At 46.3% G+C, this 16,973-nt stretch overlaps 1 protein-coding gene across 11 annotated transcripts in view; it reads left to right on the top strand.

Moving 5' to 3' along the window:
* LOC135916939 (uncharacterized) overlaps nt 1–16,973 on the top strand; it is a 210,965-nt gene that overhangs the window by 104,949 nt on the left and 89,043 nt on the right. For 9 of the 11 annotated variants that reach the window (XM_065450376.1, XM_065450374.1, XM_065450377.1 and 6 more), the window contains exon 4: nt 16,767–16,907. The exons of the other annotated variants lie outside the window; for them this stretch is intronic. In XM_065450376.1, coding sequence (XP_065306448.1) covers nt 16,767–16,907 — 141 coding nt within the window. The remainder of the gene's footprint in view (nt 1–16,766; nt 16,908–16,973) is intronic. 11 annotated transcript variants of the gene reach the window in all.

Below are 16,973 nucleotides of genomic sequence, written 5' to 3'. Positions count from 1 at the left end.
CATCCTTCAAAACCTCCTGAAGTGCCGGGAAGCCGAAGCTGAGAGAAACGTTTTCCTCTTGTATATTGCCAGCACACCCCCCTCTACCCTGCAATGTTTCTTGGGGCAGAACCGTTTTTTGACACCAAACAATTCTAGGTTTTGTGAACGATGTTGACTTCCAAGTTTTTAGCCCTATCAATTCGTAGCACATACTCTTTCCAGAGGATGGCGCTGTGATTGTTGTTTTGTATAGCACATGCCTCCAGGCCCTTGCATCTCAAGGGCACTGTAAAGGCAGTAGTACTTATTGCAAATGTTTATCTATGACCTATTTCACTATATTCTCATTATTTCACAATGTATCTTTCGTGTTCATTGAGCAGCTCACTAACCATCGGTATAATGTCAAGTTATAGGTTTTATGTACCATACAGCGACTGATTTTTAGGCCCATTTACAGCTACGTAGCATTTACCCTTCGCCATTCATAGTGCCACTGCGAACTCATTAACACCGGCCCGGCGCTCTTTAGCCACATTTCTCTCTTGCACCACAAAACAACACATTCATCATCCTTCATTGCTCAGCCCCAGTAGTATTGGGGCGTAGCATTTCCACCCAGTGCGGTCTGTCGAACGTGGCGGTCAATGACACTTTCCGTTCTCGGTGGAGACGCTCGACCATGCCGTCCCTCTGTGGGTGGTAAACCGTGGTGTTGTCAAGGCGCGTGCTGAGCAGTATCGCCAGGGCAGAGAAAAAGCGAGCTTTGGCATTGTCGGCCTCGGTCAGTAGTTATGCGCAAAGGGCAACCGTACTGCGACACCCACTTAGCAGCAAATGCTTTCGCAACTGTTTTGGCCGGGATGTCTTGTAGACGCTTCGCCTCAGGCCACTTTAAGTACTGGTCGACACACGTGAGGAGGTACCTGAAACCTTGGCAGAGGGGAAGACTCCCCACCAAGCATAACCGCACGTGGTCGAAACGGCCCTCCGGTGGCCGAAACGGTTGCACCACCGAATGCATGTGGCGGGTCCCTTTCACGGCTTGACAGGCTTGGCAGCTACTTTCCCAACTTCAAACATCTTTGTTGATTTCTTGCCAGACGAAGCGGTCTGTGATAAGCCTCTGTCTCGCTCCCATTCCAGGGTGGTTTAGCCCATGTAGTGAATTGAATTTTGGCCGCGGAAATTGATGAGGCACGAACGGTTGAATAGCTGCCTGGGATGTGCCACCCGTGACAAATGTTTTTTTGTGTAGGAAACCTCCGTAAGCTTGAGCAACGAACGTTTTCTCCGCAATTGGCGCAGCTCGGGGTCATTTTTGAGGGTGGATGTGAGAGATTGCAAATCCACAGGGCCAGCTGGCACAGCGCCGATCCGCGACAGTGCATCAGGAGCCTGATTTTCGGTTCTAGAGGCGTGGCGGATGTCCGAAAAAAACTCGAAGGTAAAGGAATGTTGCCGACGCTCACGTTCCGAGTGCGAGGAACTGTTGTTCTTGAAAACGAAGGTTAATGGCTTCTGGTCGGTCAGCATGTAAAAGCTACTTCAAGAAAGAAAATGAAAATGCTTGATAGCGCAATAAATGGCCAACATTTCCCTCCCGAAGGTGCTGTAGTGAGCTTCTGTAGGTGTGAGGCGCTTTAAGAAACCAAGCGGCCTCATGCTTGTCACCGTGCTGCTGCAGTACTGCACCCACTGCCATGGTCAACTAGTATACCATTTGGCGCGTCGAGCAACGGATGAATCAGCAACACTGCGGTCGCCAACCGCATTTTGGCTCCCTGGAAGGAATGTTTCTGCTCTGAGAACCACTGGAAGGTACGCGTTTTTTTTAGAATCGCGACGCAGCAGGTGGGCAATCAGCTGAATAACTTGTGCACACGATAGTATGAAGCGCTTGTGAAAATTTAGGAGCCCAAGGAACTCGCGCAACTTTCGGAAGGAGGTTGGAGAGGGGGATTCTTCAATTTCCCGCAACCGGCATTTCAACGATTGATGCCTTGGGATGAAATGGAATGGCCTGGAAAATCCAAGGCTTACACTCCAAAAATGCATTTCTGGGGCTTTAGTACCCGGCCGTATTCATCCAGTCGCTCAAATAGAAGGCGAAGGTCCTCCGGCGTGCTCTTCGTCGGTGTGACCTGTAACGAGAGTGTCAAGGTAAATGAAATTCAATAGGAGTCCGCGTGTAACCTTGTCCATGAACCTTCGAAAACTTTGCGCCGCATTCTTCAGACCGTAAGACATACGGACAAACTTAAATAGGCCAAATGGAGTAGTGATTGCTGTCGGTGGAGTGTTGCTTGGTTCGACAGGAATTTGATGGTACACGCTCATCAAAACAATCTTGCCGTATATTGTCACGTAGTAGAGACACTGACTAATACATCGGCAAATCTGTGAACGAGGAAACTAACTTTTATAGGGCGAACTTGTGCCCACAAAAGCAAGTTATACTCAAAGCACAGTGATAGCGCCGAACACGTTTGGAAATCGCCGAAATTTGACCAGCGGGCCACGCGCATCCACTTTTATACACGAGAGTTCGAAGGTTCTACAGAAATCGCTGGTGCTCGCATGTCTTCCAGAAAGTACTACACAATTCGCGTCGCGCATTCATGCAAATCGGATTACAGAAGGTTCAGTGAGCACAGCGAATAGAACAATTAATATTATTCTACAAATTTCTGATACAAGGTGGCGCATCCTGAGCTGAGCAATAACATTTGTTAGACGGTGAAACGGGGTCCCCGCCCCCCCCCAATGAAGGATAAAAAAAAAACATGTCAATATACCGGTTCCTGCGAGATGGGCGCCGAAATCATGTATGTGGAGAAAGGGATAATGATCCGGAGTAACGGCATTCAAAGCTCAGTAATCATCACAAGGTCGCCAGTCACCACTGCTCTGCTTTGGAACAAAATGCTGGAGCCCAATTGCTGGAGGAAGGATGAATAATGGCAAGCAGAAGCAAGTGTTCGAACTCACAGTGGCTGAATTCCAACCTCCGCCCAGTGGACCTCGGTGGCCGATCGGCGGCAAGTGGGCCGGTGGTGGTGATGCGATGCGTCACCTTGTTTTCTAGGGGCAGCGCATCGTTTCGGGGCTTCATGAGTTGCGGGTATCTTGTCGCACAGTGAGACCAGCCGAAACATACGGATGCCAGATGAGGTGAGGTTGGGCTGCAGGACAAGTACATCTAGGGATGTCACGCTATCTTTTAGGCGCCAATCGAGGGCACTCACAGCTAGGTTAAAATGACTGAGAAAGTACACTGCCAGTATTTTAAAGCTGACGTCGGCCATCACAAACACACATCTGTGTAAGTGCAGGAGCCCATACGACACGATGGCAGTATTGTTCACTGCGTGGAGGGTCGGTGTGGACTTGCCGCGTTGGCGATCTGCAGCCGTGACGGAAACGACAGGTCGGCAACGGTGTCGACGAGGAGGCTGGTGCCGGTGATGCGGTCGACAAGGAAGAATAGAGGGCTTGCTCGAGGGCCGATGTCGCACGCCTCCGTTAGCGACGGGCCAGTGCGTTTGCCGTCCCCGAATAGGGCTGAGTGCAGCGACGTGCTGGTTCGCAAGAGCGATGTGGTACCAGCACAACTGCCGCGGCTAGTGTGCTTTGAGACTGTGAAGTTCAATGGTTGTGCCGAAGTTGGTCGTGACTGTTGCCACCAGTCGTCAGTTTCTCCAGTGCACTGGTAAATCGGTTGACTGTTTCCTCCAGGCGACAGAGTCGGTCTCCTTGCGCTGAGACTCGCAGCGGCGAAAGGTAGCTGTGCCGAAGACGAGAAGTCACACCTGCGGCCAACGAGTGCATCTAGACGATCGATAGTAATCTCGTCGGAATCCGCCAGTACCATGCTTGCGGACTATGGGAGGCGTTCCAAGAATAGCTCGCGCAAAAGTGGAAGCTGGCTCTCATTTGTGGAATGCTCATCCAGTAGCTGATGCAACCGGCATAGCAATTGTGGCGGCCGTTGGTCGCCGAGTTCCCCGTAGAAGAGCTGTTGCAGCCTACTCTGTTGCGATGGCTCGACGCCCTGCAGGACCGTGCGTGTCAGGTTGTGGAATGTGGTGGCTGAAGGCGTACCCGCTAGCAAGAGAGAGAGAGAAGTGGTTCTTGAGGGGAAGCAGAAAAGGCTAGCGCCAGCAGGGTGGAGGGGATGGGGTTAAAAGAGAGGGTAGGAGGGAGAAAGGTAGAGGGTCGTAGATGGACGCGAAGTAGTGGCCGATCAGGAAGCCCGAGGTAGTGGGGCCATCCGTCTTTGTTGAAATGTCCTATAGTCTCGCTGAGAGCCCCGACGAGTCGGGGTACTCGACGACACTTAGGAAGGCTGGTAGCTGATTACGACAGGGGAAGAGGATATCTTCCTGTCGTGAACATGGGAGCCCCAGGCGGTGGAACTCTTGCAGAAGTCGACCGCGGTGCTGCAGGTGAGCCGGGCAGGCCAGCAAGAGGTGTTCCAGAGTATCTGGTTCACCACAGGAGGTACAGGCTGGCGAGGTCTAAGGCATCGATGATGTCGGAGGGTAGCGCGGTGACGACGTGCTGGTACTTTGCTCTCTGTGAAATGTTGGCCCCAGGGTTAAAAACGGCCCTCTACTTGTATAAACCGAACTCTGGGATTCTTGGGCCAAAAGCTAGGAAGCTGAAGCTGTGTGGCGTTGACAGGAGACGTAATCGTGGCGTCGTCTTATTCAGCAGTAGTAGGAGCAGCGTCATCCATGGCTAGTGCTCGAAAAAAAACGCAAATATCCTGGGTCACCCTTTTTTCGAAGGTCGGTTTAGTGGAGGCGAGGAATACGTTTTGACAGCTTAAGAACGGAGAGTCGACTGACTTTATTCAAAAGTAAAATCTTGTTTGTCGATGGCTAGTCATGGCGCCCCAGTGGGGCTGCTGCTTCGGTTAGAGCAAGGGGCAGTGACCCCCACGGCGGGGACAACGAAGTGACAGGTGGTAGCTACAACCGTGGCCACAGCACTGCCACCAGCCGCGTTAGCCAAAGCTGCTAGCACTTCTTCGCCTAAAGCCAAGGCCGATCGACCTTGCTCTAAGGCTTCGTCTCTTGAGGCGAGGCCGTCACGAAGATTATACCCCTCACAAGAGCTGACTTCCAGCGCCTCTCAACAGTCAAGACACCACTCCTAGGCAGACGGCGCAGCCAGCGCCAAAAGACCGCCGCGAGCCTCGACCGCGAAAACGCATTAGGCGGCCCGGGGATGGGCCCGAAACTTCAATTTCCTATTCAATTTCAACATCAATTCAACATCAATTTTCCTCTCTGAGCACACAGCTTACGCACTTTTGTTAATTTAGAGACACAAATATTACAATGGAACGTAAGAGGACTTCTGCATAACCTCGACGATGTTAAGGTACTCAGGCGTAAATATAATCCAAATGTCCAGTGTGTCCACATGAGCAATGTGTCCAAGAGGCCTATTTAAAACTTACACAGACAGGCTTTCTAATGCAGTGCGCCATTTTCCTCAAGGACCGTGACGATGCTCACGCCTCGTCCAGTGGTGTCGCAGTTGTAGGTAATAAGCGCGTAGCATGTAGGCCTTAGGACGCGGAAGGCCCCTTGAGGCGGTTGCTGCTTGAGTCTTACTCTGTCGAAAACTATTTAGTCTGTTCCGTGTACACACCGCCCAACTATCGACTTCAAAGAATATAATTTCTTAGCACAATCGATGAGCTCCTTAAGTCATACGTACTCGGTGATTTCAACGCGCACCATAATCTCCGCGAAGCATCTCGATGCGATGCCAAAGGCCAGATAATAAAATTCCTTCCTTCTTTAGGGGCATGCTTAATATTTCAAAAGGAGCCGACATTACATAGTACAAAACATAACACTTACCCTGCGATAAATTTACTTAACTGCTCTGCCACACTTCTGCCATACCAAGAATAAGATGTACTTCAAATCCTATGTCGAAGTGATCCCTTCTCATCTCTCAAAACGTTAGAGCGACATCAATTCGTCTGACACCACCCTCAACTTGCATCCGCAGATTGGGGAAAATTTCAGAAAATCGCTCATAGGCCTCGAAATCCTCTTAAGAGTGTTAGTATTAACGATGCTATCGCTTATTTTACCGCGTTATAATTGACGCTGCATTTCAGTGCATTCCAAAAAAGTGCAAGCGGTGGTGGAGTGAGCAATGTAAGAATGCGCGTAAGGAGCAAAACAAAGCCTGGAGCTTACTACGTCCGTCGCCAATGGCAGAAAATCTAATAAGCTTCAAAATACGTGAAATAGCATGGCAGATGAACGTGGCATATTGCTAAAAGAGAAAGCTGGGCAACATAAGTCACCAGCAAAATTTATATACGTAAGAAGCGAACATATGGAACGTGCAGCGAAAATTAATCAGTGGGCAAACTTACGTTTGCCCTTGGACAATAATCGAGGCAACAGCCTTCAAGGCCAGACCAACACACGTGGACATCATTTCGAGCTTCTGTCTAGCTCTTCCAACTATTCAGTCATTCTAGAAGCATGACCAGATAGCAGAAAATAAGGCACTGCACCGTAAATGTAGCGGAAGTGAACCTTACAACCATCCTTTTATCGTTGCCAAGTTCAGCGCTTCTTCGAACGGTTGTTAGTCATGAACTGATAGTCATGTATATAATAAAACATCTTCACCCTTACACGTATATGGGACTGTTGTCTCTCTTGAACATTATGTGGGCAACAGAAGACATCCTCGTACCATGGAAAGACGCGATTCTAGTCGCTGTCTTGAAACAAGGCAAAGACATGTTCTCTGTGGCGAGCTACCAGCCCATAGCACTCACACAGCACTTAGACTACGGGGCCGTAGTGCACCACTCCTGCTACTCCAAGCGCCTCGAAGACGCTGAACCCCGTTCACAATCTTGGCATCCGCCTGGCAACCGGCACCTCAAGGACAAGTTCTGTAGCGAGCCTGTACTTAGAAGCTAATGAATGGTCTCGGCTTCTACAACGATCATATTCCAGATTCACATATTTTCTGACCGTTAATGCGAACTGTGACCAACCTTCCTAGACAACCGTCAATGACGTGACATGTACTACACAGCCTACTAATCGACTAGCAGCGAGAGAACACAGCGTGTCAGAAAGCTTAGCGTGGAAATACGTGTTTCAGTATTTGACCATAGTCTGAAGACCCCAGCAACGAAATTGCCGCCGTGGCAGCGGGAACTCATAGAACGTGGTACATCGTTTGTAGAGGTGACAAAACGCGCTCCAGAAGCACATAATAAAATGTTTCCTAGAACTCCAGTTCAAGTACTTGTGCGTAGAGTTTTACATTGACAGTTTTAAGTCACATGCCGGAGTGTCTTACGCAGCAGTCGGTCCATCCTTCTCGACATCCGATGTACTGCACCCGGAAACAAGTATCTTTACAATATGAACCTATGCACAATCATCGGCAGTGAAACATATAAGAAAATCAAAGCTTCAAAAAACAAATAAATTTAGACTCCATAAAGACCGTAAATCCAATAATGTCACTCTGTAACCACAAAAAGCGTGTAGTTATTCAGCTGTATTCTGTTCTGTGTAGAGCGTAGCTATCTAACTAGAATATCATCATATGCTGGGTACCTGGCTATAGATGCATCGAGGGTAACGTGCTAGCAGATCAAATCGCCACATCTATCACATTGCAAGATGTTAATCCTACCGCTGCTATTCCTGCCACAGCTGAAGCCTTCTGAAAGAAACTGCTAAGCCACTGGCAACACTGGATGCTGAAGCATTAAGGATCACTTGATAAAGGCAGTGTTTGGCCCTCTACAACCAAAACACGATGAATTGATGTTTTATTGTGTGTAGAACGTATCTATCTAACCAGAATAGCATCATATGCTGGGTACGTGGCTATAGATGCATCGAGGGTAATGTGCTAGCAGACCAAATCGCCACATCTATCACATTGCAAGATGTTAATCCTACCGCTGCTATTCCTGCCACAGATCTGAAGCCTTCTGAATGAAACTGCTAAGCCACTGGCAACACTGGACGCTGAAACATTGATCACTTGATAAAGAAGGTTAGTTTTTGGCCCTCTACAATCAATACACGATGAATTGATGTTTTATTGTGTCAACACAGGATAGGACACACGCACAGCTTTCTGCTGTATGGAAATGAACCTGCGATATGTAGTAGTATGGTGAGAGGCTGACCACCCTCCACTGCATCCTGGATTGTCGGGAAGCCGAAGCTGAGAAAAAAAAATTGTTTTTCCTTTAGCGTACCGCTATAATTTACCTCTCCGTCTGGTTGTTTCTTGGCTCAGGAGCATTTTTAGCCGCAAACGCAGCCCCGAGTTTCTTGAGTGATGAATTGCATGTTACTAACCCAACAAAATTCGTAGCACACCTTCTAGCCAGCGGATGTCGCTGCGATAGCTTTTAGTGAAGCTCATCCCTCCAGGCCCTTCATTTCCGAGGGCTTTGTTAAGGCACTAGTGCTTCTCACAAATTTTGACCACTGACATGTTTTAGTCAATTATATCATGCATCAGTGATGTCGCTTTTGCGGTCATTGCAACACCTTTATATTACACATACATTTTATGCATTTCTGCGACTATTATTAAGGCCCCTGTACAGCCACATCACGTCTGTCTCGTACTTATTCGCTACATTGCCAAGTCTTTAACACTAGGTTGGAGCTATTTACCCACACTCGGCCCTTGAACGAGAAAACACCAAAACTAACAGTCCTGCTGATGGGCACGAGCACTGGTATGGCAATGTGACACCCAATGATTTCAAACTATACTTCCGTACTTACGCCGTTACTTCCACAAGTAATTGAAACTCTATAAATGCAGTTTCTGGCAGGTTTAGAGAAAGCAGTCCACCTTAATAAAAGAAAAGTTGGTTTGTCTCGAGCGGACGGCCGTCAAAATCTGTAACGTCACTGTCAGGTGGTACGGGATCTTTGATGTAGCGTCGCAACGCAGCTCTCGTTTTAGCGTGTTTTCTTGCTTATGAAGCCTATTCTCTTGGTAAGAGTGTTTTTTTAACGATGTATAAAAGATAATTGGATAAAAGTGCTCAACGTATTTTTCTTCTTTAGAGGCATTTAAGTACCCAATTCGATGTATTGCATAGGGAACCATATAAATATATGTTGTTTTTGAACACCTCCAGACTTTAATGGGAAGGAACTAAATGCGGATAAATAAACCAAGTTTACGTACGCTGATAAATAATTTTTTCGAAACTGAATTTTCGTTAGGCATTGATTATAGCTAGATAAGTTGTCTTTGCCTCGATTGCAAAACAATGCAGTTTGTCTTTACCAATAAAGCAAATGACTACGTTATAGCTGGCGTCCTCACAATCCATAGCGTAATGGCGGTTTGGTGCAGGAACTTAATTTTGGTGTTGCGAACTGTCTTTCCTTTTTGACTCTTTGCTGGCCTGGCGTTTGACGGTCAGAGGGGCTGTTCTTTTTATGGTAGCTCAGATTATTTCTATTTTGTGCTTTTGCCCAAACATTGCAGTCTTGGTGTGCGTGTGAGGAATATTTATTACATAAAAAAGCGGCGTTCCGCCAGAACTGTGTCATTGCGTGCTCCTCGACGTTGGGATCCACGGGAACGGAAGGTGACAAGAAGAGAAAAGTACCTGCGTGTGAACTGAAGTCGGAAACATTCGTTACACTCGCATATCCAGTCTGCTTTCTCACAGGAAGCTACAGTGACAATCAGTCTGACAAACTATAGCAAACGCGTTTACGGGGAGCATTCATACGCTTATGCCACTTTCTCTATTCGACCGTCATTGTGCGTATGCGGAAAGCCTATTAGGCCGTTTTTTTTCCCGCGCCTAACCATTGCTCGCATTGACAGAATTTCGTTGCGATAAAGTTTTTAAAGGTTTACACAGGGAGCTAACACCTGCGTTCGCGCGAGCTTGATACAAAACAAAGCAAAAAGTGGAATAATCCGCACAAATTACAGCACTGCTGGCGGATTTTAGTTGTACGAACTAGGCACTGGCAATGGCAATGAGTTTTATTGGCGCATTAGACTCTGCTATCATAAAAGCCTCTCGTACGTTGGTAGGAAACTTGTTAAGCTAAAACATACGCAAGAACGAAAGGCGAGTGGCGACGCGTCCTTTAGGCCCCTGCAAAAGCGCGGTCTGCCGTCACTAATTTTGACAGCGTCTCTCGAACACAGGTAATTTGTTATCGCATGGTGTTCTGAAAGAGGGAAAGACTGAATTAGACATGTTTTGTGACTGCTTGGTGAGAGACGACGATCCAAATACAATAATGCAATTTGAAAACTGTGTATCACGCTTTCAACCAGTGCGAAAGTTTCGACTCGAAAATTTGAAAAAGTTTGATACTTAGACCTTTATTTTCTTTTATATTAACAATGCTATCATATCAAAATAGTTATTTGGAAGAATATTCAAGTCTGAGCTGATTAGGCATTTCCTTTAGTTTTCTTTTAAATGCGGACTGTATGTAAATTTTTTGGTAGGTCGTAAAGTATTGTTTAGAATATTGTAGATATGATGCATCCTTCGTGCGAAATTTTACATTTAAAATGTGAATGGTAGATCCCGGAAACCTCACAAAAGAAGGTAATTTAGATACAGAAACTATAAATTTAAATACAAACAATCGACGCTAATTGTCAATATAGGCCAATACCCTGAACGAGCCCGTTGTGAACTAGTTCACAATAGTCCAGGTCAATTCCAATGTACCTAGTACCACCCATCTCCGGCGCACTCCTCCTCCCTACCGCGGCTCCTAGTCCACTCGGTTGCCTGAGAGGACGCACCCTTTCACTAGGCGCGATTCCTCGCCTTCCCCTCCCCCAACTCGACCACTGACCATCCACCACTGACTAGCCTCGAAAACGGCCGAAAGAGCCAAAGAAAGCAATTTGCTTTTTAAAAGAATACGCTGAAATTACCGCTCACCGTAATTCAGGCATAAACTGCAACGGTGGATTCTTGGCATGACCTCCGAAGTTTAGGCAGCCCACATCCGGTGCCTGTGGGGTGTCTGCCTCCCGGTGAAAAATTATGGAGGCGATGTGCTGGAACTTATCTCATAGCCTCCAAACATCAGAGGCATGCATCATGTACTCGCGGGCTATTCAGAAGCTGGTAATAAAACTATGAAATTTCCAGCTCCGCGGCTTTGCCAAGGCTGATTTAGGGGTGCATACTGCTCATTTAAAATCAGTATAACCAAAGTGCTATTTCATTGCAGCTGGACTTCAGGCGTGACTGAAGAAACATACATAATCGAGCGTAATAGCATTGCATGCAGTCGGAATGCTGCACGGCTGGGAACCGATCCCATGAGATCGTGCTTAGCAAGGACAGTAGCAACTTGGCTGTCACTGTGAGTGGGCCTCAATAAGTGATTTTTCACGCGATGACAAAGTGAGGAACCTCATCGTCTTCAACCCTATCCATGCGAAGTCAAACCTTAGTTCTGAGCGAACTGTGTGCGTTCTCAAAGAGGCCTATGTTGAATACTTGCCATGTTTGTCATGGAAATATTTCGAATGATTCATGTGTTTTTTACAGCAACCGTGTGCGTGAAATGACACGTTGTAGTATATAGGCCTTTACAGAATGGCTATTTCTACCACGAGCATAGTTAGGCTCATATATCCATCGTCCTACGATTCCACTCTTTCGTCATACCTGGCCCTTGCGCCACGAGACACCACACATTCATTCCATCGTTTCACGCATCCCAGAAACGGCACTGCCTGGACTATGACCGTAGATACAGGTCTTTAGATTTATACCGCTTCCCTCCATGCTGCAGGTTATTCGTATAACTCGGAAACAGAGCTGTTGAATCAGCAGCCGCTGAAGCGATCGCAATATTTACGCCTTTAAATTGACAAAGTTGAGAATGGTGAAAAATGCTTGTTACTCAAGTTTCCCAGCATTAGGCAAACGTGAAGATAAAAATGACGCGTCAGGCTTTCACTGTGCCAACGCATTACAAGCAGGTATCAGAATTATGTACACTGCACGCAGGTATTGGGCAAACTTCATATAGGTATGATAAACTGCTCCGAGTTGTACGTATTCGGGAAATAAGCATTTAGCCAAACTTCAGTAAACGATTTACCCGTTTCCGAAAAACTGCAGGCTAATGGGCGTTTCCGAGACGTTTCCAACGAAATCGAAAAATTTCACGAGATGGTGATCGTTCATGCTTATGGGCAGCGCTAAACCGCGAGTAGAAACCGAGCAAAATTTCAAACATGGTGAGCGCTGGACTTTAGCTAAACTTTATTGGTGGAGAACGCTGCCATAGTGCATCAGTACACCATTGACAGAATTACAGCTCAATGAAAGCACATGGCCCACTTCGCCGACCGCTGAGGCTGCGCACCTGTTTTAGTGCTTCTTTCGCACTTTTTAAGCGTAACTACCACGGTGCCTCAGTTACAGTGGCAAGGCGCTGCCGAGCGTGAGGTTGCGGGCTTGGTTGCAAGTCATGGCGGCAGCTTTTCGATGATGGCGGCTTGCAAAAGCTCTCGCGTACTGTGCTTCGAATGCACGCTAAAGATGGGGAATGTGGTACACGTATGAGACGTCAGGATAATGTGACTCTCTGAAAGTCATCTTCGAGTAAAACTTAAAATTCACACGTGCTTGTTAATGGCATCCCCTCGTTACCAATGCTAAGTTTCAGTCAGGAATATTGAAAAGCGTTGCAATTGTAAACTCTTGTCTTTCTTTTTAATCAGGTGAAAGAACATTTTAAAAATAGCGTGCTCAGAGCGTTCAAACTTCTTTCAAATATTGTTCCTAGTGTTCGCTTTTCCCTGAAAAAGTACAGTAACATTTACATTGCGTTTTGCTATAAAATAAAATTTTCAACACTGAAATTCTTACAATTTGCGAAGGCAATTTTTAATAAAGAAAAAATAATCTCGGTTCAGAAGATGCATTAGACTCACTACGAAAATTGAGTGAAATCTCGGCGCAAAAAGTTTGTTGGTGGCTGATATTACAATGTTCATCCTGTGAGAAAAACATGAATTTTTCAAAAATCGCGTTTAGATGTTTGCTTGCGAACCATGGTGCTTAACATGCACCTCGGACATACCTCAGAGCATCGTTTACGCGACATCACTCTGCAAAATCTTTCCTTGCAATCATTTTAGCTTTTCTTTTGAGATTGCTTTTGAGCAATCAACCGAGACAACAGCGGTATTCAATGGGCTCGAGATCATGAGCTCGGGCAATCACCGCCTAATTTGCGCTTTTTGTTCTGGTTTAATCAGGAACGAGGTGTACCAGTCTTCTCAGTGTAACACGTTCACACAGCTCCGTTACTACTCAATTTTGAGAATTTGTACTAAAAGGAAAAAAATTGTTGATGTATAAACAAACGCGTTCCTGCCAACGCTGAACAACGCAGTTTCCAGTAAATATTCCCCGCTTAAAAACTAACTAATAAATCACCTTCTTGCTCTTAGCTCTTTAGGAGTTAGAGACAAATCGCTATCAAACCAATGCGCTTTTTATAAGCTGAAAGTAAATTTGGTGCTACTTTTTGAGCACGTCTAGTGCTCTCTTCGCAGGGCTACTTGGTGCATATCATCATGCACAAAAGAAGTATATTCTTGGCTGCGAAATGGGAAAGCCGCTTTTGTAAAAGAATATTATTTATCATCCCCCTTAAAACCCGAGTTGCCAAAACTAATCGAGGGCCCTCCACTGTGGCACTCCTCATAATCCAGTGTAGAGATATTTAATGGCACAATTTATGTATTTCCAGCACGAACAACCACGGAGCCTAATTTAGGTGTAACCTATGAATATTTCTATATATATTAGCTGGATTCCTCAATGTCGCTCTTAGAAACCGATGTAAGTTTGTGGGAGCTATATTTGTTTTTCTATTTATGACGTGCAATTGACGGGTTGTCTCGCTTTGAAGTAGGTGCAGGTGCGCATTGGTTTTTCACTCCTGCTTTATACTCATAATATAGCTTCCTACTAATATTTGCGTTAACCATGGCGTGTGACTGCGGGGGTACGTTGTTTTTTATTCAATGAATTATTTTCCATCAGTAAAAATTATTTGAAGTTAAGCAAACAAGGCTGAAGCATCACTATTCCGGAACTTGTATGACCCAATAACTGGCAGATAAACGACATCTTGGCCGACAAACATGTCTGCAAGAACTAGAGAAGTGCAAATATTAGTCCGTTCCTCTAAATTCGACTCTATTTATCTGCCTGTTCAACAGCGGTATTCACAAAAATGCCAACTGCAAGTAGCGGCAGATGTTTTCGTGACCGATACCCGCAGTCTTCGTTGTTGTCTCAGCTCGCTGGCTGGTTATATTGTCGCCACTGCGGAAATTGCTTCGTTTTTTTACGCAAGCTTGTTTTATCCCCACAGAGGTGCATCTGAAAAACACTCATGGACCTTGTCGATCCAAGTACCATGCATTAGTCGTGGACAATACATTTGCCTTTGGCCAGCAGCTCAATAATATTTTTGACCTACTGTATCTCGCATATAGTTTTTGGGGAAACGTTTCATATTTAACTCATATATGTAAGTTAAAGGCCTAAATGAACAATAATATTTGAGCCTAGGTCTCAGTGTATTTCCAGTTAAAGGGTTAAGCAACACGAGCTGATGCTTTCTTTGCGCTGAATTTGAAGCAGCGACGCCTGCTGTCAGTCACAACTGTTGGGGAATTCCCCATCGCCAAACAGAAATCCATTGGCGTTTTGTATGCAACCTATGTAGTGGAAATTGAAACGCGCGCATACCGCAGCACCTCTTCGATGGCTGACTGTTCTGGCCAGTCAGTGTTTACGTCAGTATATACCCGTACAAACGGGCTTCATCACAGAGCTCTTACTCCACCATGATCGTGATGTTTATTGGCATTCCATTTGAAACGAGGCGGCGACAAACGGTCGCCAAGCCTACTTGAGCCTAGTTGACTATAGTCGGGTCCAACTTTAGAAAACATCGGCGTTTACTCCTCTAAGACGGATGCACGCGAGCCTCCAACAAGGGGCGCGCACTCCGGAGTAACACTCAAAATGGCCGCCCGCGCTTCGAACTGGGCCGAATCGCGTCCGTCGTGTGCGTCTGCCCCTCCTCATAGTGAATTCCCAAACGGTTTGTGGTGGTCTGTCATGGCAGAAATTTTATGGCGAGCCGCGTGCCGCATGCCTTTATTCCGAGCCGTCATCCGTCAAAGAAAGACTGCAGCGAGTTTCGCTGACGCGTCAGCACTCTGCGTCAGCAATCTGCGGAAGCACTCGATTTAGAGCATCCTTTTTTGTGAAGTAAACATATTTGTCATGTGAAATTTTTTTTGTCCTATGGGAGATGCAGTTACGATTCCTTGCTTTGTTTTTTTCTTTTCTTGGTCAAGTGAACATGTTTGTAGGTATTATACATAATTAATTAGATTGATTTGAATGTACAGTGTATGTATATTGCTGTATGTGAATTGTTATCTTCCCGTAAAAAAAAATTGTACTTCGCAACTTACCATGTCGAAACTGTGCCTGCGTGAATTCAGGGTGTCTAGGGCCTAGTCAGGTGACCGCGTGTGTCACCTTTAGCCCTCTTCACCCGGACAACTGTATATTGTCTAAATTTCAATAAAGTCAAAGTCACAGTCGTATGAAAACGGGATCCCACGGCGACACACCGCCACAAACATCCTGCGAGTTTGTTTCATGGTGTAGTGATAGTAAATGTGCCGTGTACATGTAATCCAGCACAATATCCTCGCAGAGCTGCTCTTTCTTCTTTTATCTCTTGCAATTAGGCTAAAAAAGCAGACGACGTGTAGCGTTGTAGAAGGCATGGGGCTATTTTTCTCGCGTGATCTGGCATGTGCTGTAGCATTCCAATCACGAAAGCTCTAGCAAACTAGTCGTCAAAATGCAAGAGTCTTTATTTATACCGAGAATTTTGCATTTTAGCAATCTTTTTTAGAGCGGGACTATTTTAGTCGCGGAGGCAATCGGCTAAAGAAGACATTGCCCTTTAATAACTACAGCATCCGAGGTCGAGTGGTGTGCGCCACCCGATTTGGGAACCAGGGGTACTGAAGTGCAGTCACCGCTTTTATCTACGGCAGGTGCTGCCATCCGCTTGCTCGTATAGTCCTTGGGTAATGGGAGGGTAAGCTTTGGATCAGTGAACATCAGCGAGATGCGTTCGGAAGATTCGAGGCGCATGAGGAAACAATAGAGCGACACAGAGGAAATATTGTCCGCAGCAGAGCGGTGTAGCCCTGTGCTTATGAAGAGCAATAGGGGAAAATTTAAACTTATGCTTATAGGCATCAAAGTTGTATATGAACTTAAATAGTACGCAATACAGTATGGTAGCACATGCTACCACCCCGTTTCAAAGGAGGATCATCATACTGAGACAATAGTGACTGAGTGGTGAATGGAGGAATCTTCTGGAACATTTAAGTTTAAGGCCTCAACACTCTTACTAAAGCCGGGTGCCACATTTCGGATCGATCAGTTTCCATTTCCGTTTTCTTAGCCCTTCGCTGGTTGAGATTCTGCCATTGTCGCTGGGAAGGGCAACTCGTAGCGATGCGTAAGATCTGAAATTCTAGTGGGGCATTACATAATAGTGGCGGCGATATGTAAATCGGCCATCTTGACAGGGGAACCCTTGTGCGCTCACCAGCCATCCCTGAACACGTGTCTGGGAAGTGTTTAGTGGTGCCTTCCCCCTCTCTGGCAGTGTATGCTCAAGGACGGCGGCGAGTACGTGCCAACTGTGCGCCTTCAGGAGCACCCGGAATCCATGGCGGCATTGTCTCAGGTTGTCATCCGCTTCGAGCTGCAAGCGTCCGCTTTCATCATCTCTTCAGACATGACCAAAGTGAGTTGAACACCACCCCCTGCTTATCTGAGCCTGCAATTGAAATGTCTGCACTTTTGGATTCCA

Source organism: Dermacentor albipictus, unplaced genomic scaffold (assembly GCF_038994185.2).
Source record: "Dermacentor albipictus isolate Rhodes 1998 colony unplaced genomic scaffold, USDA_Dalb.pri_finalv2 scaffold_38, whole genome shotgun sequence".
In the NCBI taxonomy this organism is placed as follows: domain Eukaryota; kingdom Metazoa; phylum Arthropoda; class Arachnida; order Ixodida; family Ixodidae; genus Dermacentor; species Dermacentor albipictus.
The sequence above is the reverse complement of the archived record's forward strand: the minus strand, read 5'-3'. Positions and strand labels throughout refer to the sequence as shown.